At 42.9% G+C, this 27,891-nt stretch overlaps 1 protein-coding gene across 8 annotated transcripts in view; it reads left to right on the top strand.

Moving 5' to 3' along the window:
• FHIP1A (FHF complex subunit HOOK interacting protein 1A) overlaps nt 1-27,891 on the top strand; it is a 315,123-nt gene that overhangs the window by 214,030 nt on the left and 73,202 nt on the right. For all 8 annotated transcript variants that reach the window (XM_088827974.1, XM_088827972.1, XM_055405473.2 and 5 more), the window contains 3 exons: nt 535-1,161; nt 16,427-16,585; nt 18,691-18,777. In XM_088827974.1, the coding sequence (XP_088684100.1) occupies nt 535-1,161; nt 16,427-16,585; nt 18,691-18,777 (873 nt within the window). The remainder of the gene's footprint in view (nt 1-534; nt 1,162-16,426; nt 16,586-18,690; nt 18,778-27,891) is intronic.

Below are 27,891 nucleotides of genomic sequence, written 5' to 3'. Positions count from 1 at the left end.
AATAATAGGCCCAGGGATGTATGTAGCTTACTTTACACAGCCATATTACTTTCTTTGACTTTTAGGTTGCCAACATGTGTAACTATGATAAGCGAACAAATTCAAACATCTTCTTCCTGTAGTTTTTAACCCCTTCTTTTTATTCTCATGAGAGGGAGGCACAGAAGACTCACATATCTTTTGTTCCCCAAACTTTAAACTTTTTATTTTATATTGGGATGTAGCCGATTAACAATGTTGTTGTAGTTTCAGGTGAATAGCGAGGGGACTCAGCCGTACATACACATGTATCCATTCTCCCCTAAGCCTCCCTCCCATCCAGGCTGCCACATGACACTGAGCAGAGTTCTATGTGCTATACAGTAGGTCCCTGTTGGTTATTCCTTTTGAATATAGCAGTTGCTCACATATATCTTGTTGGGGGGTCGTGGCTCTTGCATTTTCCATGAAGATTTGGTACAGTCAGCTGTGGTATGTTTTTGTAAGCTATGTGATAAACATCAGATGGATGACACATATTTGATTTGGTTACAGGTTGTGAAAATCTTAGAGAAGCATGACCCCTTGAAGAACACCCAGGCAAAATATGGGTCCATCCCTCCAGATGAGGCCAGTGCTGTCCAGAACTATGTAGAGCACATGCTCTTTCTGCTGATTGAGGAGCAAGCCAGGGATGCTGCCATGGGGCCAATCCTGGAATTTGTGGTCTCCGAGAACATCATGGAGAAACTCTTCCTTTGGAGCTTGAGGCGGGAGTTTACCGATGAGACGAAAATGGAGCAGCTCAAGATGTATGAGATGCTGATCACCCAGTCCCACCAGCCTCTGCTGCACCACAAGCCCATTCTGAAGCCCCTGATGATGTTGCTGAGCTCTTGTTCGGGAACAACCACCCCCACTGTGGAGGGGAAGCTGGTGGTCCTGCTCAATCAGCTCTGTTCCATTCTTGCCAAAGATCCATCCATCCTGGAACTCTTCTTCCACACTAGTGAGGACCAAGGGGCTGCGAACTTCCTCATCTTTTCCCTTCTGATCCCCTTCATTCACCGGGAGGGGACCGTAGGCCAGCAGGCCCGGGACGCCTTGCTCTTCATCATGTCTCTCTCCGCTGAGAACAGCGTGGTGGCTCATCACATCGTGGAGAACACCTACTTTTGTCCAGTGAGTCCTTCTTGTTGGCCCATCTTCCTCCCGCTCTTCTCTCTTGGGCTGATGATAAATACTTTTCTTTTTAAAGCTTCTTTAGATTGTTATTTGCAACTCTTTTGTGCTGAAAATCTTGTTTCTTGTTTTTTTTTGTTGCTGTTTTGTTATTGTTATTTGTTCGTTTTTACTGTGCTGTGTGGCATGTGGGATCATAGTTCTCCAACCAGGGATCAAACATTTGCACTGGAAGCGCAGCAGCTCAATGGATAGTTTTCATTTTTTTTTTTTCAGCAAACTGTTCTTGGCACATTCTATGGAGGGATGTTTAGAGTAAATATTTTGGAGGAAGGAGAGGAATTTAAGTTGAGATGCTCTGTGGCTGAGCAATGTCAGCTTGAAATAAGCCAATAGAGGAAACTGTATGTGTTACTATTTCTTGGTTCATTTCTGTTGGGTTAGGAGCTGTTCTGTTTTTTCTAAGAGCATCTCCTGAGCAATTGGTAAAACCTGCTTATCTTATATTCTTAGCTTTTCAGTTTGGTTTTGAGCCAATGAGTCATGGCATATGGTCAGACCCCTCACAGCGGGTTTCACAAATTAATTTGTTTCCCAGCAAGATAATGACCAAAATTGTAAATGCAAAGCACTGATTCTATTTTAAAAGGAGAAATACATATTTACAGTTTGAAGCAGCAAGAAGTCCTCTACTCTGTATCGTTTCTTAAGCGTAAGTTGCTGAGCAGTAGAGAGTAAGGCCTTATGTGGATGCCTGAGGAGCCAGGCGCAGTCATAGGCCTGGAAAATAATAGGGACTGTCTGAGGCTTTCACAGAGCTGTGCGCCTCTGGTTGCTTTCTGCTGTTGGGGTCACCTTGGGAAGGAGTATTTAAACAGATTTATAGGTTTGTAGAGTTCCATAGAATAGCAGGGAGAGATAATAAAGCCTTGTTAAGTAGACAATGCAAAGAAATAGAGGAAAACAATAGAATGGGAAAGACAAGAGACCTCTTCAAGAAAATTAGAGATACCAAGGGAACATTTCATGCAAGGATGGGCACAACAAAGGACCTAAACGGCAAGGACATAACAGAAGCAGAAGAGATTAAGAGGAGGTGGCAAGAATACACAGAAGAACTGTACAAAAAAGATCTTAATGACCCGGATAACCATGATGATGTGGTCACTTACCTAGAGCTGGACATCCTGGAATGTGAAGTCAAGTGGGCCTTAGAAAGCATCACTATGAACAAAGCTAGTGGAGGTGATGAAATTCCAACTGAGCTATTTCAGATCCTACAAGATGATGCTGTGAAGCATATGATGCTACGCTCAATATGCCAGCAAATTTGGAAAACTCAACAATGGTCACAGGACTGGAAAAGTTCAGTTTTCCTTCCAGTTCCAAAGAAGGGCAATTCCAAAGAATGTTCAAACTACCATACAATTGCACTCATTTCACATGTTAGTAAGGTTACGCTCAAAATCCTTCAAGCTAGGCTTCAGCAGAATGCAAACTAAGAACTTCCAGATGTACAAGTTGGATTTAGAAAAGGCAGTGGAACCAGAGATTAAGTGGCCAAAATCCATTGGATCATAGAAAAAGCAAGGGAATTCCAGAAAAACATCTGCTTCATTGACTGTCCTAAAGTGTTTGACCTTGTAGAGTGCAACAAACTGTGGAAAATTCTTAAAGAGATGGAAATAGCAGACCACCTTACCTGCCTTCTACAAAACCTGTGTGCAGGTCAAGAAGAAACAGTTAGAATGAGACATGGAACAATGGACTGGTTCAAAATTGAGAAAGGAGTACGTCAAAGCTATATATTGTCACACTGCTTATTTAACTTATATGCAGGGTACATTATGTGAAATACCAGGCTGGATGAATCGCAGGCTGGAATCAAGATTTCCAGGAGATACATCAACAACATCTGTATGCAGATGATAGTTCCCTAATGGCAGAAAGAGAAAAGAAACTAAAGAGCCTCTTGATGAAGGTGAAAGAGGAGAGTGAAAAAGCTGGCTTAAAACTCAACATTCAAAAAATTAAGATCATGGCATCTGGTTCCATTACTTCCTGGCAAATAGATGGGGAAACAATGGAAACAGTGGCAGATTTTCTCTTCTTGGGCTCCAAAATCCCTGCAGATGATGACTACAGCCATGAAATTAAAAGACACTCGTTTCTCGGAAGAAAAGCTGTGATTAACCTAGACAGCATATTAAAAAGCAGAGACGTCACTTTGTTGACAGAGGTACATATTGTCAAAGCTATGGTTTTTCCAGTGGTCACATACAGATGTGAGTTGGACCATAAAGAAGGCTGAGTGCCAAAGAATTGATGCTTTTGAACTGTGGTGTTGGAGAAGACTCTTGAGAGTCCCCCGGATAGCAAGGAGATCCAACCAGTCAACCCTAAAGGAAGTCAGTCCTGAATATTGATTGGAAGGACTGATGCTGAAGCTGAAGCTCCAATACTTTGGCCACCTGATGTGAAGAGCCGACTCACTGGAAAAGACCCTGATGCTGGGAAAGATTGAGGGCAAGAGGAGAAGGGGGCAACAGAGGATGAGACGGTTGGATGGTGTCACCAACTCAATGGACATGAGTTTGGGTGGACTCTGGGAGATAGCGAAGGATAGGTAAGCCTGGTGTGCTGCAGTCCATGGGGGTCACAAAGAGTAGGACACGGCTTAGGGACTGAACAACAGATCTCCTGTTTTGTAAAATTTTGAGCAGTGGCTAGTTTTATTTTCCTAACCCAGTGAACATCTCTAGTTTATTTCCATTATGTATTCTTTTTACTGATCATCTCATTGTGTTTCTTTATAAACTATTGCCTTGAACATGCCTGATTTTGCCAGAATAGTGTGTAAGACCATTAGTGAGTTTTATAGGAACAGGCCAGGCAAACTGCCATAAGTAGATTAGATTCATTATTAATGAACACCCTGTGGGTGGTTCTTGACCCAAAGCGAGGGTATTTAGAAATGTATGTGGGGCGTGTTTGGTTGTCAGACGACGTGGAGGGGGAAGGGAGGTCATCTGGCATTTAGTGTGCAGGGGCCAGGGATGCTTAATGTCCAGTAGTTTGTGGAATGGTCACGCACAGGAAAGAATTGCCTTGCCCCAGGTGCTAATAGCTATGCTAGTGATTGACATGCTGTCTTTGACTTTGAGGTTCAAGAGTAGTAATCCTTATAATACTAAATTCCTGTCTTTATTAATAAACCAAACAAACTGAGGTCACCTAAGTGTCTGGTGAATATCTATTTTAGGAGGAACAAATAAGTAAACATTTTGAGAAACAGATTTAAGTTATGGTCTCTTTTCTTATGGCTTCTGACCAACAGAATCAGAAATTGCAGAAAGCGTGTGTGTACGCTCAGTCAGTCATGTCGGACTCTTTGTGGACCCATGGACTGTAGCCTGCCAGGCTCCTCTGTCTGTGAGATTTTCTAGGCAAGAATAGTGGAGTGGGTTGCCATTTCCCGCAAAGATTGAGAGTCAGATGGGAAGTAAAGAACTTATTCCATTCATCTGTGCCAGCATATTAAATCTCCTTTCCTGATTTCCTTCAACAGATTTATAAGCTAGATTATAAATTCTTTAAAAGGACATATCTTTAGGCAAAAGTGTAACTTCTCACCCTGAATCTGAGTGTCTGTATTAGTTTTCTTTAAAAAGCAACAACAAACCCTAATTGGTTAGAGTATAATTGCTTTGCAATATTGTGTTAGTTTCTGCTGTTCAGTGAAGTGAGTCAGCTGTGTGTACACATATATCCCCTCCCTCTAGAACCTCCCTTGCACCTCCGCCCTCACCCGCCCCTCTGGGTCATCACAGAGCACTGAGCTGAGCTTCTGTGCTATACAGCAGCTTCCTAGTGTCTGTATTGGTTTTCTGTTGCTGCTGTAACAAATTACCAAAACTGGCTTTAAATAACACTGATGATTATCTTACGGTAGTATCGTCTTACTGTAGGTTAGAAGTCCAACAGGTCTTACTGGGCTACACTTAGAATGTTGATGGGGCTTGCTCCTTTTTGGAGACTCTCATGGTGAGTCCTTTTCCTCACCTCCTCCAGCTTCCAGAGGCCACCCACATGCCTCAACTCATGGCTCGCTCCTTCCTGTCCACAGTCAGCAGTACTACATCTCTCTCACCATCCTTTTGGAGTCATGGCTCCCTCTGCCTCTGCTCCTCTGCCTCCCTCTTCCACTTCCACAAGAACCCTTGTAATTATGTTGTGTTTACCTGGATCATCCAGAATTTAAAGATTTTTAAGATCATCCCTGCTCAAAGATTAGCTAGTTAGCACCCCTAATTCCATCTGCATCCTTAATTTTCATTTGCCATGGAACCCAATTTGTTCATGGACTCCAGAATTAGGATGTAGACAGCTTTGTGGGAGTTAGTCTGCTTCCCACAATTACCATATTCACTCAGTCTGGAGGGATCTTGGACAAGTTTGATGAAGAATGCAGCATAATCGGGATTCTTGTAGTTTAAACTGACCATGTAAGTTTGGAAGTTGTTGAAGAAGCAGGGACACACATTTGGGTCGAGAAACAAGAGCGATAGGAATGAGAATATAAGAGAGGCGCTGGATCTGAGCAGTGATGTGACGGCAGAGGCTCATTAAACAATGGACTTTTTCATGAGGGGGCTGTGCAGAGGTTTTGAGTTTGGCTTACTTGAATTGTTTTGGGTAGTTCTGCTGTCCAAGACGGAGTGCAGGTATTGAAACAAATCAAAATATCTGGGCAGTTCACTCGGTCAGTATCTACAGAGCAATTTCAAAAAGGTACTGTTTTCAAAAGCATCACAATTCTAAAGTATCTTGAAGAAATCTAACAAATATGTAAAAGGCTTTTGCAAGGAAAATTATGGAACTTTATTGAAGGGCATAAAGTAAGATGGAAATAGATGGAAAGCCCTGCAGTTTGTAGATATTGTGTAGATAACGCTTTTCTGCAAATCAGTCTGTGAAGTTAGCACATTTATGTTTTACAACTTTTTATTGTGGAAAAAGGCAAAATACAGAAATGGAACAAAATACAGAAATTTAAAAGAATACTAAAAGAAACACCATATACATAGTGCTTAAATTCAAAGTTGTTAATATGTGTCATGCTTGTATCATCTGTGCTCTTTGTTTTTGCTGTACCATTTGACATTATAGATATCAATTATTTTAATATATGTCTCCTACAAATAAGAACATGCTCCTACATAATCACAATACTATTATTATACCTAAGAAAATTGTACAATAGTTCTATAACATGATCTAATAACCAGTTTCCAAATTATGCCGCAAATGACTTTTTCAGATTCCACCCCCATCCCAAACTATAGTCCAGTACAAGGTACGTTTCTAACTGTACACTTCCGACTGTCGGATATCTCTAGTCTCTGTTAATTCTCAACACGTCGCCACTTCTATCCTCGTGGCAGTGACTTTGTAAGAGTTCAGCCATGGTCTTTAGAGCACCCCACGTTCTAGGTTTGTTTCTTTGTGTAGTTTGACTGGTCCCTATCACTGGTATTTCCTGAAAATCGGGAGTTAGGTCTAAATGCCTGGTTAAATTCAGGTTACGTACATTTTGTAAGAATATTTTATAGGTGATGCCATACACGACAAGAAGCACATGTCAGGTTGCACCACTGTTCGTGAGGCCAGAGGTGGTCACTTGGTCGTTTAAGGCGGTGATCTTTCAATCCCTGTGTTGTAAAGATAAAACTTCCCCTTTGTAAATTGTAGGATGTAAGATGTGAGATGTTAACGTGACTTAAAATCCGAGTAGAGTTTTCGAAGGAACATGGCAAATTGATGCTAATTATCATATGCATGCCTGCTAAGTTGCTTCAGTCATGTCCGACTCTTTGCGACCCAGTGGATAGTAGCCCACCAGGCTCCTCTGTCCTTGGTTTTCTCCAGGCAAGAATAGTGGAGTGGCTGTCCATTCCCTCCTCCAGGGGGTCTTCCTGACCCAGGGATTGAACCCAAGTCTCTTATGTCTCCTGCGTTGGCAGGTGGGTTCTTTACCACTTGTGCTATCTGGGAATAGCTGAAATAACTATACGAATAATGATAACAGTAATATATTTGTTGAAGCTGACAGAGAATGAGATGGCTGGATGGCATCACCAACTCGATGGACATGAGTTTAAGTGAACTCCGGGAGTTGGTGATGGGCAGGGAGGCCTGGTGTGCTGTGATTCATGGGGTCGCAGAGAGTCGGTCATGACTGAGCGACTGAACTATATGCCAGCCACTCTTCTTAGTGCTTTATATGTATTAATTCACTGAATTCTCATAACTATTGGAACTAGTGTTATTCTCCTTTTATAGATGAAGAAATTCAGGTACAGTGACCTGATGTAAATTCATACACGGCCACGTGGCTAGTAAGAGAGAGGGTTCAGGATTTGAACCGGGCAGTCTGACTCAGTGATCCATATGCTTAACCCCCATCTTGTCCATAAGTGATAAAATATTAAGACTTTCTATAAAGCAGTAATCATAAAGAAAAGATTTAAGAACAAAAAGAACACCCAAAGATCAAACCTGTATCTCTTACATCTCCTGCATTGGAGGTGGGTCCTTCACCGCTAGTGCCACCTGGGAAGCCCATTGGTATATACAATGTCAGTGGAATACGCCTCAGCATCCAGAATGAATGAGTCACTGCGTCTGTATTTATCTGTCTATCCCATCCTTTTTTCTGTTCAACTGTTGATGGACACTGAGGTTGCTTCCATAGCTTGGCTATTATAAATAGTGCTGCAGTGAACACTGGGTGGCTGTGTCTTTTTGAATTAGTGTTTTGTTTTCCCTGTATAAAAATGGAGTGAAGTTTTGCCATTTGAAATAGCATGGAGGGACCTGGGTGGTATTATGCTTGGGGAAGAAATAAGAGGCAGACACCTACTGTATGTAGTCACTTGTGTATGGAACCTAAATATGACAAACGAGAAACAGACTCACAGATAACAGAGAAGAGATTAGTGTTCATCAGAGGGGAGAGGGGCTAGGATCCGGGAAAAATAGGGTGAGAGATACAGACAGCTCAGCATAAAATAAGTTACAACAGGTGTTATGCGCAGCATAAGGAATATAGTCTATTTGATAATAATTTTGAATGGAGTCTAATGTATAAAAATATCAAGTTACTATGCTGAGTTATGTTGAAACTAATAATAAATCAACTGTGCATGTGTGCTAAGTCACTTCTGCCATGTGCGACTCTTTGCAACCCTGTGGACTGAAGCCCGCCAGGCTCCTCTGTCCTTGGAATTCTCCAGGCAGGAATACTAGAGTGAGTTGCCATGCCCTCCTCGAGGGGATCTTCCCGACCAGAGACTGTTCCTGCGTCTCCTGTGGCTCCTGCATTGCAGGCAGATTCTTTTACCGCTGAGCCACTGCAAAAGACAAGTCAACTGTACTTCAATAAAAAATAAATGAATTACATTTCACATTTATTAGCATGTAACTGCACCTACATGTGTGAACACCAATAAACCTAGAAACAAAAAGCATAAATCTAAAAACATAAAAAAGTAAGTAGCAAAATGTTCCGGAGAAGGCAATGACAGCCCACTCCAGTACTCTTGCCTGAAAAATCCCATGGGCAGAGGAGCCTGGAAGGCTGCAGTCCATGGGGCCGCTAAGAGTTGGACACGACTGAGCGACTTCACTTTCACTTTTCACTTTCATACATTGGAGAAGGAGATGGCAACCCACTCCACTGTTCTTGCCCGGAGAATCCCATGGATGGGGGGGCCTGGTGGGCTGCCGTCTATGGGGTCACACAGAGTCGGACACGACTGAAGCGACTAAGCAGCAGAAGGAAAATGTTCCATATAGTATGTTAACATTTACATAAAATTTATGTAAACTTTTAAGACAACATCTTAGTGTGTACTGTTTTTTTGATACATACGAATACAGTAGAAGTACAGAAACACACAGAAATAATATACGTTAGTCTCAGGACTGCGGTTACTTTTGGGTGCTAAGGAAAGAGGAGAGATGAAAATGAGATTGGAATAGGGCTTAGCTCTACTTATAATCTTTTGTTTTTTGAAAAATAAAGAGCACTCTGAAGAACTTATAGCAAAACAAAATCTGTTAAATCTTGGGGACGATTTTATGTTTTGTTTTACATGTTTGTAATATGTCATATTTAAAAAATTTAAGCATGTTAGGACTAGAATGGAGCATATTTTTAGTGTTTAAATTTCCACTTACTAAGTTATAGGTAGATTTCACTGAGTAGTTGCTTTTATAAAAACATGTTTTAAAACACTGTATACAGTTCATTAAAATTGGAGGAAAAGCATCTCCAGCTGACCTTATTTGCTAGAATGGAACACAGAGCTTCGTTGTGTTAAGTTGCCCCTTAGGATAGATCCCATAATCTCATTTGTTCCCAGTTTTCTATAATTACATCTGACAACATAATTAAAAAAAAAAGGCCTCTTTATGTTGAAGATAAAAGCATACTCTATTAACCATCTGGCTAAGGACCACAATTGACAAAAAGCTTTTTCTAATTAGTATGATTGTCACAGTGTGTTAGCATCAGGCTTTGGGAAGAGGAATGGCTCTTTAAGGAAACTGGACCACTTTTGGAAACTTTTGTTCTGTGGTTTATAGGAAGAGCTTGCTGGTTCTGCCTCTTGTCTTAGGATGTGTTTTCCGAAGAAAAGGAAGATAATAAGGATACTCTAGGGAAGAATTTAGTGCCCACGAATGGCTGGGGACTCTATGACTCTTGCTTCTTATGATTTTTAAAAACCAAGTATTGATGATTAAGCCCTTGTCACTTGTAACATGTTGGCAGAAGTTGAAAACAGCTGATACATACATTTGGAAATGCACATTGAATAAGCAACCTTTAGGTACACGGCCACAGGTAGAAAGTTATTTATCCCATATCTAAAATTTATGAGGCTTTTTATTTTGCCATGTTGTCATAAATGGTCCCCACCAGGTGTTTTGCTGCTAGCTTCAGACTAAAGCCATCTGCTGACAGTCTTCTTTGCTTTTGCTGAAATTAGCTGGGTACTGTTAGATGTTTAAAGTTAAAGGTGAACCTTTCCTGATGGTTCACTGCTCTGTGCGCGTCATTTTTTTTCCCCCCCTCCATTGGAAATATTGCTGTGTATAAACCATGATGTCCACTTCTTTACATGCATGATTTCTTCTAATTGTTGCAACAACTCAGTGAAGAAACTGAACTTTGGAGGGCTTTAATGACTGCCTGTAAGTGGCAAAGTCAGAGCCATGTTAGTCTGATACTGAAATCCAGGGTCTCAGCAGTTACCATACTATACTGTACTGCTGTCAGGGAAGTAGTTTGCTTTTCTAATTGTTGGTCATCTTTAGTGTTTTACATGGTCGTTCGCTTTTTTTAAGACTTGAGAAAAGATAAATTAGAACTATTGGGTTATAGGACTTCCCTGGTGATCCAGTGCAGGGGGTCGGGTTTGATCCCTGGTCAGGGAGCTAAGATTGTGCATACCACACAGCACAGCCAAAAAAAATGGGGGAGTGGGAGGGGTGGTGGTGTTCATATGTTGGGGATAAGTATAACGTTTTACGGTTACTGTTTGGTGGTCAGGATTAATAAAAGGCTAAAAGAATGGATGAGCATTTAAAAATATTAACTGTTGAATGTCAATATATATTTTGAATTTTGAAGTTAAAATTGTCTTAGATTGTACCATCAAACTCTTGGAAAAATTATCTGCAAACCTGTTGTTGCCTCTGCTTTCTCTTCTTCCTGTTCCCATAATATTCCCTGCATTGTTTTTCTGAATGAGGGAGTGAATGACGGTCAGCAGGAAGCAGTCACCAGTAGTACCAGTCCTTGCATTTCCTGGCTGATCAGCTGTCTCCACCATCTCGCCTGGTCAGACTTGTTCCCCAGTCCTGACACGGTGCCTGGCCTCTTGTTGGTGTTCTCGAAATGCATGTGGACTGGATGAAGGAATCTGAAACCTGCGCAAAGCCTTGGAAAGGATAAAGCTTTAGCAGAAAGGACTCGCAGTCTTGCTCTTAAGACCACGTAGTCCTCTTCATCTGCAGACTCTTCTTCCGTGTCTCTGCCGTGCTGGAGACAACTGCAGGTCTGTTCTCTGGCTCCGCTTCTAGTGGCGAGAACTCTGCAGGTGTCGGTGTCCAGGGGACACACTGCACTGTCCTCCTGTGCAGGCGGGCTTCCCATCTCAGCCATGCCCTTTCCAGGACACTCCTTAAAAAAAGTGAATATTAGGTATGTGTTATTTTTAATTACTGTCACTGATGTATATAATTTGAAAATTAATGTTGCTGTAATTATATTGATAGACCAAATAGTTATTCCCAGCTTCTTAGTCAGACAAATTAAGCTTGTCTTTATGAATTCATCTTCAAAGGCTCCAAGTGGTTAAGGAATCGGGAGTATGCAGAATTAAAGCCTTTGTTCTGCGGTTAATGTAGCATGAGTTAGCAAATGTAATTGATTTTAAAAATGCGGCATCAAGATTAGATTCCCCTTCGAGGAGAACTTTTGGCCTCTGTTTTCTCTTTCCAGGGGTTTCTGATTTATAACAAGGAGCTCACTGGGGTCACAGTCAAAGCAGGAGTTAAAGGGATGTGTTTGGGTTTGCTGACAAGGAGTTAAATGCTTTAAATTGGGGACATTCTTTCTTGGGGCTGCAGGTGCCCTGATTTTGAAAAAGAGTCACACTGTCTGTCTTGTTGACTGTTGTATATACTGTGCTTATCATCGTGCCTGTCCTGAGGGTGCTCAGTGCCTTTTTTTTAATAGGAGACTGGATGAATCAGTGAATAAAGGCCCCCTGGAAACAGAACAGAGGGATGCATATGATCTTCTGGTTTCTCCAGGGTTGGAATGGCTCTTCTCTCTCCCTTGCCGACCTCACACTCAGCCACCGCCACCATTCCGCGCCCCGCCCCGCCCCACCCTCTCCCATGGCGGCGGGCATCGGCTTCTCTGCACCAAGACCTCCCGGTGCCCTTGCAGACGGATGTACTACTCAGGGAAAGCACTGCTAGGGTCGGACTGGACAGATCACCCCAGTCTGCAGTGTGGTCAGGCCAGGCGACGTGGAGAAGACAGACCTTAAACTAACGAACGCAAGGAAGGCAGTTGCAGCACAGAGGGCTGCAGGGGGCGCTGTGGGAACAAGCCAGGGAAAGGGAGAGGCGACAGTAGATACTTTTTCCAGGTATCGCATACCTGGAGCCACACCTCCTGGCTTTCCGTGTCTGGTGTCAGGCACTGTGGATTGTCATAGCTCATCATCTGAGCTCCCTTCCCTTCTCTCTCTGGTCTGTATAAAGCCTGAGGTCTCGTCTTTTGGTCTTTTCATACCGTTCATGGGCTTCTCCAGGCAAGAATACTGAAGTGGTTTGCCATTCCCTTCTCCAGTGGACCACGTTTTGTCAGAACTCTCCACCGTGCCCTACATGCATGGCTCATAATTTCACTGAGTTAGACAATGCTGTGGTCCATGGGATCAGTTTGATTAGTTTTCTGTGATTATGTTTTTCATTCTGTCTACTCTCACGATTATATAGTGGAACTGACAAATAGATTCAAGGGATTAGATCTGATAGAGTGCCTGAAGAACTATGGACAGAGGTTTGTGACACTGTACAGGAGGCAGTGATCAAGACCATCCTCAAGAAAAAGAAATGCAAAAAAGCAAAATGACTGTCTGAGGAGGTCTTGCAAATAGTTGTGAAAAGAAGAGAGGCCAAAAGCAAAGGAGAAAAGGAAAGATATACCCATTTGAATGCAAAGTTCCAAAGAATAGCAAGGAAAGATAGGAAAGCCTTCCTCAGTGACCAGTGCAAAAAATTAGAGGAAAACAACAGAATGGGAAAGACTAGAGATCTCTTCAAGAAAATTAGAGATACCAAAGGATCATTTCATGCAAAGATGGGCACAATAAAGGACCGAAATGGTATGGACCTAACAGAAGCAGATGTTAAGAAGAGGTGGCAAGAATACACAGAAGAACTGTACAAAAAAGATCTTCATGACCCAGATAACCATGATGGTGTGATCCCTCACCTAGAGCGAGACATCCTGGAATGCGAAGTCAAGTGGGCTTTAGGAAGCATCACTACGAACAAAGCTAGTGGAGATGATGGAATTCCAGTTGAGCTATTTCAAATCCTCAAAGATGATGCTGTGAAAAATATGCCGGCAAATTTGAAAAACTCAGCAGTGGCCATAGGGGTGGAAAAGCAATTTTCATTCCAATCCCAAAGAAAGACAATGTCAAAGAATGCTCAAACTACCGCACAGTTGCACTCATCTCACATGCTAGCAGAGTAATGTTCAAAATTCTACAAGCCAGGCTTCAACAGTACGTGAACCGAGAACTTCCGGGTGTTCAAACTGGATTTAGAAAAGGCAGAGGAACCAGAGATCACATTGCCAACATCCGTTGGATCATCAAAAAAGCAAGAGAGTTCCAGAAAAACATCTGCTTTATTGACTATGCCAGAGCCTTTGACTGTGTGGATCACAACAAACTGTGGAAAATTCTGAAAGAGATGGGAAAACCAGACCACATGACTTGCCTCCTGAGAAATCTGTATGCAGGTCAAGAAGCAACAGTCAGAACTGGACATGGAACAATAGACTGGTTCCAAATAGGGAAAGGAGTACGTCAAGGCTGTGTATGTTGTATAAGTTAAATAATAAGTATTTCTTATTTAACTTATATGCAGCAAAATGCCATACTGGATGAAGCGCAAGCTGGAATCAAGATTGCCAGGAGAAATATGCAGATGACACCACCCTTATGGCAGAAAGTGAAGAAGAACTAAAGAGCCTCTTGATGAGGGTGGAAGAGGAGAGTGAAAAAGTTGACTTAAAACTCCACATTCAAAAAACTAAGATCATGGCATCCGGTCCTGTTACTTCATGACAAATAGATGGGGAGAAAGTAGAAACAGTGAAAGGTTTTCTTTTCTTGGGCTCCAAAATCACTGCAGATAGTGACTGCAGCCATGAAATTAAAAGACGCTTACTCCTTGGAAGAAAAGCTATGACCACTCTAGACAGCATATGAAAAAGCAGAGACAGTACTTTTCTGACAAAGGTCTGTCTAGTCAAAGCTATGGTTTTTCCAGTGATCATGTATGGATGTTAGAGTTGGACCATAAAGAAAGTTGAGTACAGAAGAATTGATGCTTTTGAACTGTGGTGTTGGAGAAGACTCTTGAGAGTCCCTTGGACTGCAAGGAGATAAAACCAGTCCATCCTAAAGGAAATCAACCCTGAATATTCATTGGAAGGACAGATGCTAAAGCTGAGACTCCAATACTTTGGCCACCTGATGCGAGGAACTGACTAATTGGAAAAGACCGTGATGCTGGGAAAGATTGAAGGCAGGAGGAGAAGGGGATGACAGAGGATGAGATGGTTGGATGATGTCATCTCCTCAATAGACATGAATCTGATCAAGCTCCAGGAGTTGGTGATGGACAGGGAAGCCTGGTGTGCTGCAGTCCACGAGATTGCAAAGAGTCGGACATGACTGAGCGACTGAACTGTACTGAACTGAACTGAGGTCTCATCTCCATGCGATGGCTCAGAGGTCTGTCTACTGGGCTCTCCACTGGTTTGTCCCTTCAGTTCTGCAGTCTGTCCTGCAGAACCCTGCAGGGTCTGATTCAGGCATGCCTCACCAGGCTCCTTCCACCTCTAACTCTACACTCCAGTAATATTGCACTTCTCTTCATTCCTGGAAGGTACCATCTTTTTTTGCTCCTTTATGCTTTTTACATCCTCTGCTCAAAATATTCTTGCTTCCAACAATATAAGAGCTTTTTTTAAGTGATAAATCTCAATAAGAACTTTTTCTGGCTCTTACTCATTCTTCAGCAGCTCTTGGATATCACTTCTTCTGAGAACATTTCATGCTCCCAACACTCCAAGTCTGGGTTTATCCATGGTGACATATTTTCTATGATGTAGTCTGAGCATTTATTTACACTCCTATAATTGCCTGTTCATCTCTTATTAGTCTGTCGGATTGGTGAATACTTTGCTATTTCTTCTCTGGGCCTAACTCAGAAGGGGCTGTTTTCTTGATTGCTTCTATCCTGTTTGAGCTCCTTATAACGTTAGGTTTACCCTATAGCAACACCTTTCACAGGTCACTCCCTTGTTTCTGAGCTGGGCATTTCCTGTCCATCCTTTGCACATCTGCCAGCTCAGCATCCCTAAGGTGCTGGCTAGCATCACTTCCCTGTACTGTGAAATCCATTGTTTTCCTTGGTTCTGTTTTCCACGAGGTAAAACTAGCAGGCACTCAGAGTAAATGAGTGTCTGCTTGTTTTTTCTACATTTTCTACATTTCTGTCTTGGTTTAAGGCATCAGCATTTTCTTAACGACCAAGCTGGAAAACGTGACAGTTTGGATTCTCCCTGATCCTGAGTGACTGAACCGAGCGCTGTCAGTGTTTCACAGGAGCAGAGCAGGGGTAGGAGGTAGACCTCCTGACTTTGGGTGAAGACTGGGTTGGTGGGTGTTTCAGTTAGAGCACCCTCCCCTCCACCTGACCTGTGAGCCTGCCCTTTCTTCATCCTTTTCCCCACTGCCGATGCTTCGGTTTAGACCTCTTTAGCTCAGTCTGAAATGTCGTCATCTCATCTCACTGACCCGTGACCCCCCAGTTGCTTCTTCTGGACTTTGTGGAGATGAAATGAAGGTGCCTTCTAAAGTGTCAGCATGCGTGTGTCAGTCAGGACCTTGAACACGTCTACCGGAATCTTTCTCGTGCAGCTGCTCATGGTTCTCCTGTGACGTCTGCCTCAGTCCCAGGCGCTCCCTGTGGCCAGGGGTGTGGGCCGTGTTGGGTGTGCACTCAGCGCAGTGTGATGGAACACGTTGTTGCTGAGTTCGCTCCTCTCCTGCACACACGTGGGGGCCGAAACCACGTTTCCTTCATCTTGCGTCTGTCTCCCTCCCTCTGCCCACCCCAGCCCAGCATCGGCCGACATAGGAGAGATCAGCAACCCCTAGTATCTGTGGAGGTATTAGCCGGGGACCCGGTGCTTCTGTTCCTCCTCCCGCCTCCTTGGAACCCTTCCGGGTTCCCTCCAGGCTGCCAGCCTCTAATGCGCGAACCCCTCGCTACCTAAAGTGCAGTCTGGTCCAGCGCAGTGGCGTCGAGTGGGAGCCACAGTTGCAGGTGAAGAACTTGGGGAAAGGATTGATTGCACTTTTGTTTCTGAACCCAGGTGCTGGCGACGGGGCTCAGCGGCCTGTACTCTTCCCTGCCTACCAAGCTGGAGGAGAAGGGCGAGGAGTGGCACTGCCTGCTGAGGGACGACTGGCTCCTTCTCCCGCCGCTCGTCCAGTTCATGAACTCGCTGGAGTTCTGCAACGCCGTCATTCAGGTGAGGGCGGTCAGGTCCACCACGGCCCATTCAGGGTGCAGACGATTTGCAGAGCCAGCTGGTCACATCAGCGTCCCTTCTCTTATTACTGTCAACGTTTGTGGAGCACTGATGCTTCACTTTAAGCCTACCGAATGTCCTGCAATGAGTAAAAATGCTAGTTTATAGGTTTGGGGGAAGTTTTAATTGAGAAAAAGAATGAGTAGATTTTCTTTATCTTCCTTATAAAAAGTGTTAATTCTGTTTTGATTATCCGTTTACCCATCAAAAATAAGTTCAATGCCAGACTCATTAAATAGATATTTTTAGGCTTCTAAGTACTCCAAATTATACCATTTTTACTTCAAGGTCTTCTTGGGAGTCTACAAAGCAAAACACTTTATTTTGCTTAATTGTGCATACTACATAAAGGATATTGTTATCTCAATTGAATTTAGAAGACATTAAGCATCTTCTTAGCAACACAAATTAAATTTGCTTTGAAATTGGCCTGCTTCGGGGGAAAAACAGCCACTGAACTCAAGTATATTTGGCTTTTTGATTAGATTTTTACCTTCAAATTTCTTGTTACTGTTTTCAATAAAAAATCAGATTGTATATATACTTAAGGGTGTAGTAGGTTTTCATTGAAAAATGTTTTATTTCTATATAGGACAAATATTACCTTAATACTAGATTTATTAAGAAATAAAATTTCTTTATGGTGATTGTAAGGGGAAAAATGTTGGTTATAATCTGTTTATCTACCAAATGAAAAAATAGCTTCTGGAAGAAAATGCAAGTAAATTACTTCAGTTCCCGTCTCATTTTTATTGCTAAGTCAAAGGAGATTTTATTTATGTATAAGATAAATGGATTGCATCTTAAGTTATTTTTTCCTTTAATATTACAGTCTATCAACATTTTCTTGCAGAAGTTTGTGGAAATAAAGATGGAACTATTAGTTTCTCTCCAATTTAAAGATCTAGCCGCACTTCCCTCGCAATTGCTTTTTACTTTATTGTTTGACTCTGTTTTTATTTTTTTAAAGAAAGAGAAAGCTAACAGGCATGATTGAGAACAGAGATATGGTATAGTTTATGTCATATTCTGAGACTGAAGCCATATACTTTTAAGATTTTTTGTTTGGGGGTACTACTGAAAAGATTACAGTTGACCTTTGCACCTGCAGGTTTCACAGCTGTGGATTCCACCAACAACAGATCTGAAAGTATTTCCAGAAGAATCCAAAAAGTTCAAAAGGGCAAAACTTGATGAATTTACTGTATGCCAGCAACTATTTACATAGCATTTATATTGTAGTTACAACTATTTGTATTAGGTATTATAAAGTAATTTAGAGAGGTTTAAAACTAGAGGTTTATAGTATATGGAAAGATGTATGTAGATTATATTAAAATACTATGCCATTTTTATTTATAAGAGACTTAAGCATCCACAGATTTTGGTATTGTGGCAGTGGGGGCTGGTCATCCCAGAACCAGTTCCCCACAGATACCGGGGATGATTGTATTTATAAAAGACGTCAGTAAGGCTTATCCATACTAAATATATTTTGAAAGTTAAATATAGGAAATGTACCTCTGATAATGTTTTCTGCTTTTTAGCATTATCTGTTTTTTATGAAAAGATTTTCTAAATGCCTTCCTCCCCAATATAAATGATTTTATCAGAGAATGCATTTCAAAATGAGAAATTTTTTGTGCTGACAAAGTGAATGGTTTTAATTGTCCATTTTGACAGTTACTTTTTTAAAATTTAAAAGTTGAGATAGGACATAGATGAAGTTATGGAGCAAAAATTATCCATTCCAGTTTGTTGACTTTAATTTATGAGCCCATGTACATATTCAGTCTATTTATTATATGTTTTTTATTTTTTTTCCAAATAGAAATTTAAAATTACCGGTTTTAAAATTTGGAAGTCCAGGCTATTTATTTATACTGGGATAAACCATCTGGAAAAATTAGATGGTGGTTTGAAGTGTCAGTTATTCTTTAGCCATGAAATAAATGGCCAACATTTGGATTTCCTTTTTGAATTCAGGTTTGAATTTAAGAAGATCTAAAGGTTGTCTTTTTCATTACTGTTTATCTCCCTCTTAGGTGGCTCACCCTTTGATTCGTAACCAGCTTGTCAATTATATTTACAATGGATTCTTGGTACCAGTCTTGGCTCCAGCTCTCCATAAGGTCAGTGATCGCTGACGTCCTCTTTTATCTGTTTCTTGTATAACTGACGGAAACCGAGGGAGGAAGACGCGGTGTCGCTGACTTGGTGGAGACTTAGCTTTGCTCTCCTTGTCGTCTCATCCATGTTCCTTACCAGTGTCAGTCACAGATCGTGATGATGGCGACAGCGGAAGTCTGACGGGGCCCATTTGATGTGTCGAGTACGGCCCTGTGAATATCAAGTAAGCTGGTGTAGATGAACATTGGCACCTGGACTGACTCTTATGTCTACTTGAGTTCATATATGGTAGCCACGTGGAACTCTCTGTTAAGCTCTCCTCCGAGCTAGCATGGCTCATACTTGCATTGAGCTAGACAAGGCTGTGGTCCTTGTGATCAGTTTGGTTAATTTTCTGTGATTGTGGTTTTCATTTTGTCTGCCCTCTGATGGATAAAGATAAGAGGCTTGTGGAAGCTTCCTCATGGGAGAGACTGACAGAGGGGGAAACTGGGTCTTGTTCTGATGGGCAGGGCCATGTTCAGTTCAGTTCAGTTGCTCAGTCGTTTCCAACTCTTTGCGACCCCATGGACTGCAGCATGCCAGGCCTCCCTGTGTATCACTAACACCCGGAGTTTACCCAAACCCATGTCCATTGAGTCGGTGATGGGATCCAACCATCTCGTCCTCTGTCATCCCCTTCTCATCCTGCCTTCAATCTTTCCCAGCATCAGGGTCTTTTCCAATTAGTCAGTTCTTCGCATCAGGTGGCCAAAGTATTGGAGTCTCAGCTTTAGCATCTGTCCTTCCAATGAATATTCAGGGTTGATTTCTTTTTGGATGGACTGGTTGGATCTCCCTGCAGTCCACGGGACCTTCAGAGTCTTCTCCAATACCACAGTTCAAAAGCATCAATTCTTCAGCTCTCAGCTTTCCTTATAGTCGAACTTTCACATCCATACATGACTATTGGAAAAACCATAGCTTTGACCAGATGGACCTTTGTTGGCAAAGTAATGTCTCTGCTTTTTAATATGCTCTCTAGGTTGGTCATAACTTTTCTTCCAGGGAGTAAGCATTTTTTTATTTCATGGGTGCAGTCACCTTCTGCAGTGATTTTGGAGCCCAGAAAAATAAAGTTTTTCACTGTTTTCATGGTTTCTCCATATATTTGCCATGAAGTGATGGGACCAGATGCCATGATCTTAGTTTCCTGAATGTTGAGCTTTATGCCAGCCTTCTCACTCTCATCTTCCACTTTCATCAAGAGGCTTTTTAGTTCTTCTTCACTTTTTGCTGTAAGGGTGGTGTCATCTGCATATCTGAGGTTATTGATATTTCTCCCGGCAATCTTGATTCCAGCTTGTGCATCTTCCAGCCCAGCGTTCCTCATGATGTACTCTGCATAGAAGTTAAATAAGCAGGGTGACAATATACAACCTTGATGTACTCCTTTTCCTATTTGGAACCAGTCTGTTGTTCCATGTCCAGTTCTAACTGTTGCTTCCTGACCTGCATACAGGTTTCTCAAGAGGCAGGTCAGGTGGTCTGGTATTCCCATCTCCTTCAGAATTTTCCACAGTTTATTGTGATCCACACAGCCAAAGGCTTTGGCATACTCAATGAAGCAGAAATAGAAGTTTTTCTGGAACTCTTTTGCTTTTCCCATGATCCAACGGATGTTAGCAGTTTGATTTCTGGTTCCTCTGCCTTTTCTAAATCCAGCTTGAACATCTAGAAGTTCATGGTTCACGTATTGTTGAAGCCTGGCTTGGAGAATTTTGAGCATTACTTTGCTAGCGTGTAAGATGAGTAAAATTGTGCGGTAGTTTGAGCATTCTTTGGCATTGCCTTTCTTTGGGATTGGAATGAAAACTGACCTTTTCCAGTTCTGTGACCACTGCTGAGTTTTTCAAATTTGCTGGCAGATTGAGTGCAGCACTTTCACAGCATCATCTTTCCAGATTTGAAATAGCTCAACTGGGATTCCATCACCTTCACTGGCTTTGTTTGTAGTGATGCTTTCTAAGGCCCACTTGACTTCACATTTCAGGATGTCTGGATCTAGGTGAGTGATCACACCATCGTGATTATCTGGGTCATGAAGATCTCTTTTGTATAGTTTTTCTGTGTATTCTTGCCACCACTTCTTAATATCCTCTGCTTCTGTTAGGTCCATACCATTTCTGTCCTTTATTGAGCCCATCTTTGCATGAATTGTTCCCTTGGTATCTAAATTTTCTTGAAGAGATCTCTAGTCTTTCGCATTCTATTGTTTTCCTCTATTCCTTTGCACTGATCGCTGAGGAAGGCTTTCTTATCTCTTCTTGCTATTCTTTGGAACTCTGCATTTAAATGGGTATATCTTTCCCTTTTTCCTTTGCTTTTGGCTTCTCTTCTTTTCACAGCTATTGGTAAGGCATCCTCAGACAGCCATTTTGCTGTTTTGCATTTCTTTTTCTTGGGGATGGACTTGATCCCTGTCTCCTGTACAATGTCATGAACCTCGGGCCATAGTTCATCAGGCAGTCTGTCTATCAGGTCTAGTCCCTTAAATCTGTTTCTCACTTCCACTGTATGATTGTTAGGATTTGAATTAGAGCATACCTGAATGGTCTAGTGGTTTTGCCTACTTTCTTCAATTTAAGTCTGAATTTGGCAATAAGGAGTTCATGATAAGTTCATAATAAGGGGCCATGTTCAGTAAATGTTTAATCCAGTTTTCTGTTGATGGGCGGGGCTGTGTTCCGTCCCTGATGCTTGACCTGAGGCCACACTGTGTGGAGGTGATGAAGATAATGGCGACCTCCTTCAGAAGGTCCCCTGCAGACACTGCTGCACTCGGTGCTCCCGACCCTGGAGCAGGCCACCTCTGACCCACGCCTCTGCCGGAGACTCCTGGACACTCTTCGCTTGTCTGGGTCAGTCTCTTGTGGGGTCACTGCTCCTTTCTCCTGGGTCCTGGTGTGCCCAAGGTTATTTTTTGTGCCCTCCGAGTCTATTCAAAGTTTTAAAAGATTACTTAAGAATAGTTTCTTGTATTTCTATGCCACCTTTATAGTTCTGGTTTCTCATTTCTTAATTAGTAAATTCAGTGTGCAGGTTCTATCCCAGGGTAATTTATACACTTCTGGAAGGAACGGCCTCTTAAATCCACAGAATGTTGAGGTGGGGAGCCCCCAACCACGTCAGATTCGTTTCATATATTTTTTGTGCCCTCCAAGAGTCTGTTTCCCCAGTCCTGTGTAAGTTCTGGCAGCTCCAAGAGGGCTTATACCATACCCAGGTCTGCTGTACCCAGACCACTGCTGACCCTTACCTCCACAAGAGACACTCACTCACAGTTCTGGCTCAGTCTCTGTGGGTCGGGCGTGTGTTCTGTGCCCTTCTCAGGTCTGAGCAGCTCAGGCGACCAGTTGCTTGGCGAGCACACTGTCCCAGGTGGCCCTTGCCACCTCCCCAGTCCTGCCGCTGGGTTTCCTGGGTGCGCCATGAGAGCGCCCTCTCAGGCATGCCACTTGTCTCCTCTGGGGAGCTGATCTCAGGCTGCCACCCTCCTGGCAGATATCAGCCATCCAGGATCTCAGGAAGACATGGTTAACAGCTGGAAGCCTGCTCGCAGTTTGTTGGAAGATGCCCTCTCGAGGCTGAGGCTGCGGCAACCCCATGCCTCCGGCTCTGGCCTTCCCAAGCCTGCCTCTCTGCGCCCGGGCGGGGAGGGGCCTGTCCGCTGCTGCTGGCTCTCCTCTGGTATTCACGCAGTCCTTTGTTCTGTGAGCGGGCCAGGCTGCACCTTAGGCTGTTAGGTTAAAGCCTTTGGCAGGAAGGTTCTCTTTTCCGCGTTGCAGTTAGGTGTATATTAATTTCTTTTTAATTTTTCTCCTGGTTATGTTGCCTTCTGAGATTCCAGAATGCTCCACAGACCCACCTGTAAGAGGGCTTCCTACTGTGTGGAAACTCCTCCTCCTTCACGACTCCCTTCCCAGGACAGGTCTCTGTCCCTAACTCTTTTGTCTCTCTTTATGTTTTATATTTTGTTCTATCTCCTTTCAAAGAGAATGGGCTGCCTTTCTGGATGCCTGGTGTCTTCCACCAGGGTTCAGAAGTTGTTTTGTGGAAGTTGCTCAGCGTTCAAATGATTTTTTGATGAATTTATGGAAAAGAAAGTGGTCTCCCCATCCTACTCCTCCACCATCTTGTTTAACAAATAGATTCAAGGGATTAGATCTGAGAGACAGACTGCCTGAAGAACCATGGATGGAGGTTCTTGACATTGTAAAGGAGGCAGTGATCAAGACCATCCCCAAGATAAAGGAAAGCAAAAAGGCAAAATGGTTGTCTGAGGAGACCTTACCAATAGCTGAGAAAAGAAGAAAAGTGAAAGGCAAAGGAGAAAAGGAAAGATATATCCATTTGAATGCAGAGTTCCAAAGAATAGCAAGGAAAGATATAAGAAAGCCTTCCTCAGTGATCAATGCAAAGAAATAGAGGAAAACAACAGAATGGGAAAGACTAGAGATCTCTTCAAGAAAATTAGAGATACCAACGGAACATTTCAAGCAAAGATGGGCTCGATAAAGGACAGAAATGGTATGGATCTAACAGAAGCAGAAGATATTAAGAAGAGGTGGCAAAAATACACAGAAGAACTGTACAAAAACGATCTTCACGACCCAGATAATCACTAAGGTGTGATCACTCACCTAGAGCCAGACATCCTGAAATGTGAAGTCAAGTGGGCCTTAGGAAGCATCACTACGAAAAAAGCCAGTGGAGGTGATGGAATCCCAGTTGAGCTATTTCAGATCCTCAAAGATGATGCTGTGGAAGTGCTACACTCAACATGCCAGCAAATCTGGAAAACTCAGCAGTGGCCACAGGACTGGAAGAGGTCAGTTTTCATTCCAATCCCAAAGAAAGGCAATGCCAAAGAATGCTCAAACTACCACACAATTGCACTCATCTCACACGCTAGTAAAGTCACGTTCAAAATTCTCCAAGCCAATCTTCAACAGTACGTGAACCGTGAACTTCCAGATGTTCAAGCTGGATTTAGAAAAGGCAGAGGAACCAGAGATCAAATTGCCAACATCCATTGGATCATCAAAAAAGCAAGAGTATTGGAGTTTCACTTTCAGCCTCAGTCCTTCCAATGAATATCCAGGATTGATTTCCTTTAGGATTAACTGGTTTGATCTCCTTGCTGTGCCAGGGACTCACAAGAGTCTTCTCCAGAACCACACGAAAGCATCAATTCTTAGGCACTCAGCCCTCTTTGGCATCACTCTGAATTTCTTATGATTCTCTCGTTTTATGTAATGAATCAATGGATACATTTTCTATTGTGAGATGTGAAGAGACATCCATGGACCTAGAATTCTAATTTTAAAGAGTTTTGCCTTACTAAGTAAAGAGACATATATAGTATTTAGTTTGGAGGATCTTTGTCAAGTTATTTTAATTACCAGCCCTGGCAGGGAGGGAAGCAAGAAACAGCCTATCGCGTGCGTTTTGATGGAATGCTCACTTTTGTGGATCTGATGGTCCGTTTTGAAGAACACCCGATCCTGGCAACTTTGAAACTTGGCTGTGATGCTGGTGGTCGTTCCTGTTTAGAGCTTTAAGTCTCTATGGAAGATGTTCATCTTTCTCACCATTTAGTGCCTTTTGAGCACGGGGAGGTTTTTTCCAAAACAAATAGCGTACTTAGTTTGACTAGGATTTTTGTGTTACTTCTGTGTTCGGGAAATATTGTATTATAAAAATAAACCTTGTATTTATTTGTGTTACCTTTCTGTTAAATACCTTGCTCTTCTCTTGGAGGGCTGGGTTTCCCGTATTGAAGGTCTATAAGCCTTTTCATGGGAAAATTTTTCTTTATGGGAGAATAGAATGGTTCCCTGAAAATTCCTTGGCAGTAATTATCCACAGTGTACTTTTCTGGTAATTCCCACAGACAGAGGAGCCTTGCAGCCTACAATCCATGACACTGCAGATTTGGACGCGTCTTAACAACTAAACAACAACAATTATTCATATGCTGTCTTGTACTTTTAGACTATCTTCCTCATTTATTCTCATCTTTTTTTTCATTGGCTGATACTAATTGTTATAATATAGTAAATCCCCTATGTATGAAGCTTCAGCTGCAGTCTTTCAGATGAAAATGCGCCCCTGTGTTGTCCTGTACTGCTGTACTGTACTGTAAGATAAAAACTGTTTACTTTTTGTGTTTATTTTTGTGTACTGTTTGTGCAGAAATATTATCAGGCCGTTATAGTACAGCACATATAACTGTTGTGTTTGTTGGGTACCTAGGCTGACTTTGTTGAATTTACAAACAAATTGAACTTAACGAACGGGCTCTTGAAACAGAACTTGTTCGTAGATAGGGGACTTACTTTAGTTATAATCGTAATTGTTATCTGTTCAGGATATTTTATGTTATTTTAATTAGCATACCTTAAAGTTACAAATGTTAATGATAGCTCTTTATCCACAGTCGAGGTTGAGATCCACCTCAGAGAGCTGTTAGGAAGCTCTGACTGGTCTCTGACTACCTCCCCTTCATAGCACTTACCACAAGTGGAATTAAATTATTCACAGTGCAGGGCCTTGAGTAATGTCTCCACAGTGCTCTGCCTGCTTCTTGAGGGCAGGGCTCACCCGTGCTTTGTTTACTGGGGAATCTCCAGTGCTGAGCGCAGAACCTTAGGCCTGGACAGTTGAGTAAACAGCACGTGTATGGAATGATGTTTGCTAAAATGTTGAACACGTGGTACATTTCCAGACAGTGGTTCATAGGGGAAAATAACAGCACCTGCATATATGAACTAGTATTGTTCTCAGTTATGCCCATGATTAAACTATGGGACGTAAAAATCATCAAGTTATTAAAACATGCTTATTGTGGAAAGAAGCAGTCAGTACTGAATATATAAAATACAAAGTGAAAATGACTCTATTAGGCTGAATTTCTGCCCCTAAAAAATTCCTTAACATTTATCCATTGGAAACCATTTCTCCCAGGGCTGGTTAGTGACTAGGAAGAGTGCTTCCTTCTTAATTTATTTTTCTCCCTGCTCTCTATTTTTCATTGTTTGTGTTTTTATCATGTAGAATGAGAAGTTTTAGGAAGAAGCAGGGCCCAGGGGGAAGGTGCAGGGCCTTCTCCGCTGGCTCCCAGCTCCCTATGTGGTGGCTGATGCTTCTCAGGAGCAGCAGGACAGGAGCTCGGAGCGGGGCGGGGAGACCAGAGCTTGGTGTTTCTGAGGGAGTCCTGGTGGGAGCACACGCATCCTGTGTCCTTGCCTTTGACACAGCAAGGGACACCTGGAAGTCTCAGGTCTCCTGGACGGGCTCCGGTCTGTATTTTTCCTATTCTGTGTCCCTCACTTTGAGCCTCCTTTAATATCCTAAATAAATTTCCCCTGTGGACTATCTCAGCTCCCAATTTATGTCAAACATTTCAGTTTCCTGCCCTCAGTGGTGGCAGTTTGCAGGGGTGAACTACTCTCACTGTCTCGTCCGGTCCGTTCCGTCGCTCAGTCGTGTCCGACTCTTTGCGACCCCCTGGACTGTAGCCTACCAGGCTTCTCCGTCCATGGGATTCTCCAGGCAAGAATACTGGAGTGGGTTACCGTTTCCTTCTCCAGGGGATCTTCCCGACCCAGGGATCAAACCTGGGTCTCCCGCATTGGAGGCAGACGCTTTAACCTCTGAGCCACCAGGGAAGCCCCTCACTCTCATAAATAGTATAAATACATTTAGACTTAAAATTTTTCCTGCCTCACAGTCAGTACTCACAATGTTTCCACAGCGTTTCTTAACCAGAGATGAAGTCATTACAAAGGGTGAAGTGAGTGAAGTTGCTCAGTCGTGTCCAACTCTTTGCGATCCCATGGACTGTAGCACACCAGGGTCCTCCATCCATGGAATTTTCTAGGCAAGAGTACTGGAGTGGGTTGCCATTTCCTTCTCCATGGGATCTTTCTGACCCAGGGATCGAACCCAGGTTTCCTGTGTTGTGGGCAGACGCTTTGTTCATTTCAGTTCAGTTCAGTCACTCAGTCGTGTCCGACGCTCCGCGACCCCATGAATCACAGCACGCCAGGCCTCCCTGTCCATCACCAACTCCTGGAGTTCACTCAAACTCATGTCCACAGAGTTGGTGATGCCATCCAGCCATCTCATTCTCTGTCGTCCCCTTCTCCTCCCGCCCCCAATCCTTCCCAGCATCAGAGTCTTTTCCAGTGAGTCAACTCGTCGCATGAGGTGGCCAAAGTATTGCAGTTTCACCTTTACCATCAGTCCTTCCAATGAACACCCAGGATTGATCTCCTTTAGAATGGACTGGTTGGATCTCCTTGCAGTCCAAGGGACTCTCAAGAGTCTTCTCCAGCACCACAGTTCAAAAGCATCAATTCTTCGGTGCTCAGCTTTCTTCACAGTCCAACTCTCACATCCATACATGACCACGGGAAAAACCATAGCCTTGACTAGACGGACCTTTGTGGAGGGTAGTAAAAGGTGGTGGGGAGGGGATGGGAATCTTGACAAGTGAAGAGCATCTCCTCCTGGCTTCTCCCCACTCTGCACATGTGTAAAATGCCTTTGCATATGCTGTCTCTGTGCTGTCTTTATCTTGTGCTGTGGAGTGGCCGTTTATTCTTCTGTGTTGGTGCAAAGGAGTATCTGCATCGTGTTCAGTAGTGTGTGTGTGTGGGGGGGGGGGGGTGTAGGCCCATAATCCCTTACTCACTCTCCAAACTTCAAGAAGTTCTGAAAGCTTCAAATGGTGTTACAATAGATAGCTTATGGTGAACGGTGTCAGAATCACCATCTCCGAATTGCTTTGGGACCAGAGGCGTGGCTTCAGGCACTTGGAGCTTCCTGTGACAAAAGTTTTATTGCAGTGCAAAAGGAATAGAGAAAGCTTCTGACACAGACTTCAGAAGGGGGTAGAGAGTGCCCCACTCAGTTGTTCGGGTCTGGCTTTATATACTTTTTCAATTGGTTATTAACAATAGAAAGGTCTTACCAGACCTGCTCCCACAACATACATCTTAAGATGACAGGATTAGTCAGAAGGTTCTTTTTAAGAAGGAGAAACATGTCCTCAAGCAGGATGCATTGTT

This window comes from Moschus berezovskii, chromosome 19, assembly GCF_049115385.1.
Source record: "Moschus berezovskii isolate FMDL1 chromosome 19, NW_MosBer_1.0, whole genome shotgun sequence".
Classification (NCBI taxonomy): Eukaryota; Metazoa; Chordata; class Mammalia; order Artiodactyla; family Moschidae; genus Moschus; species Moschus berezovskii.
Note: the sequence above shows the minus strand (reverse complement) of the source record. Positions and strands in the feature narration are given on the sequence as shown.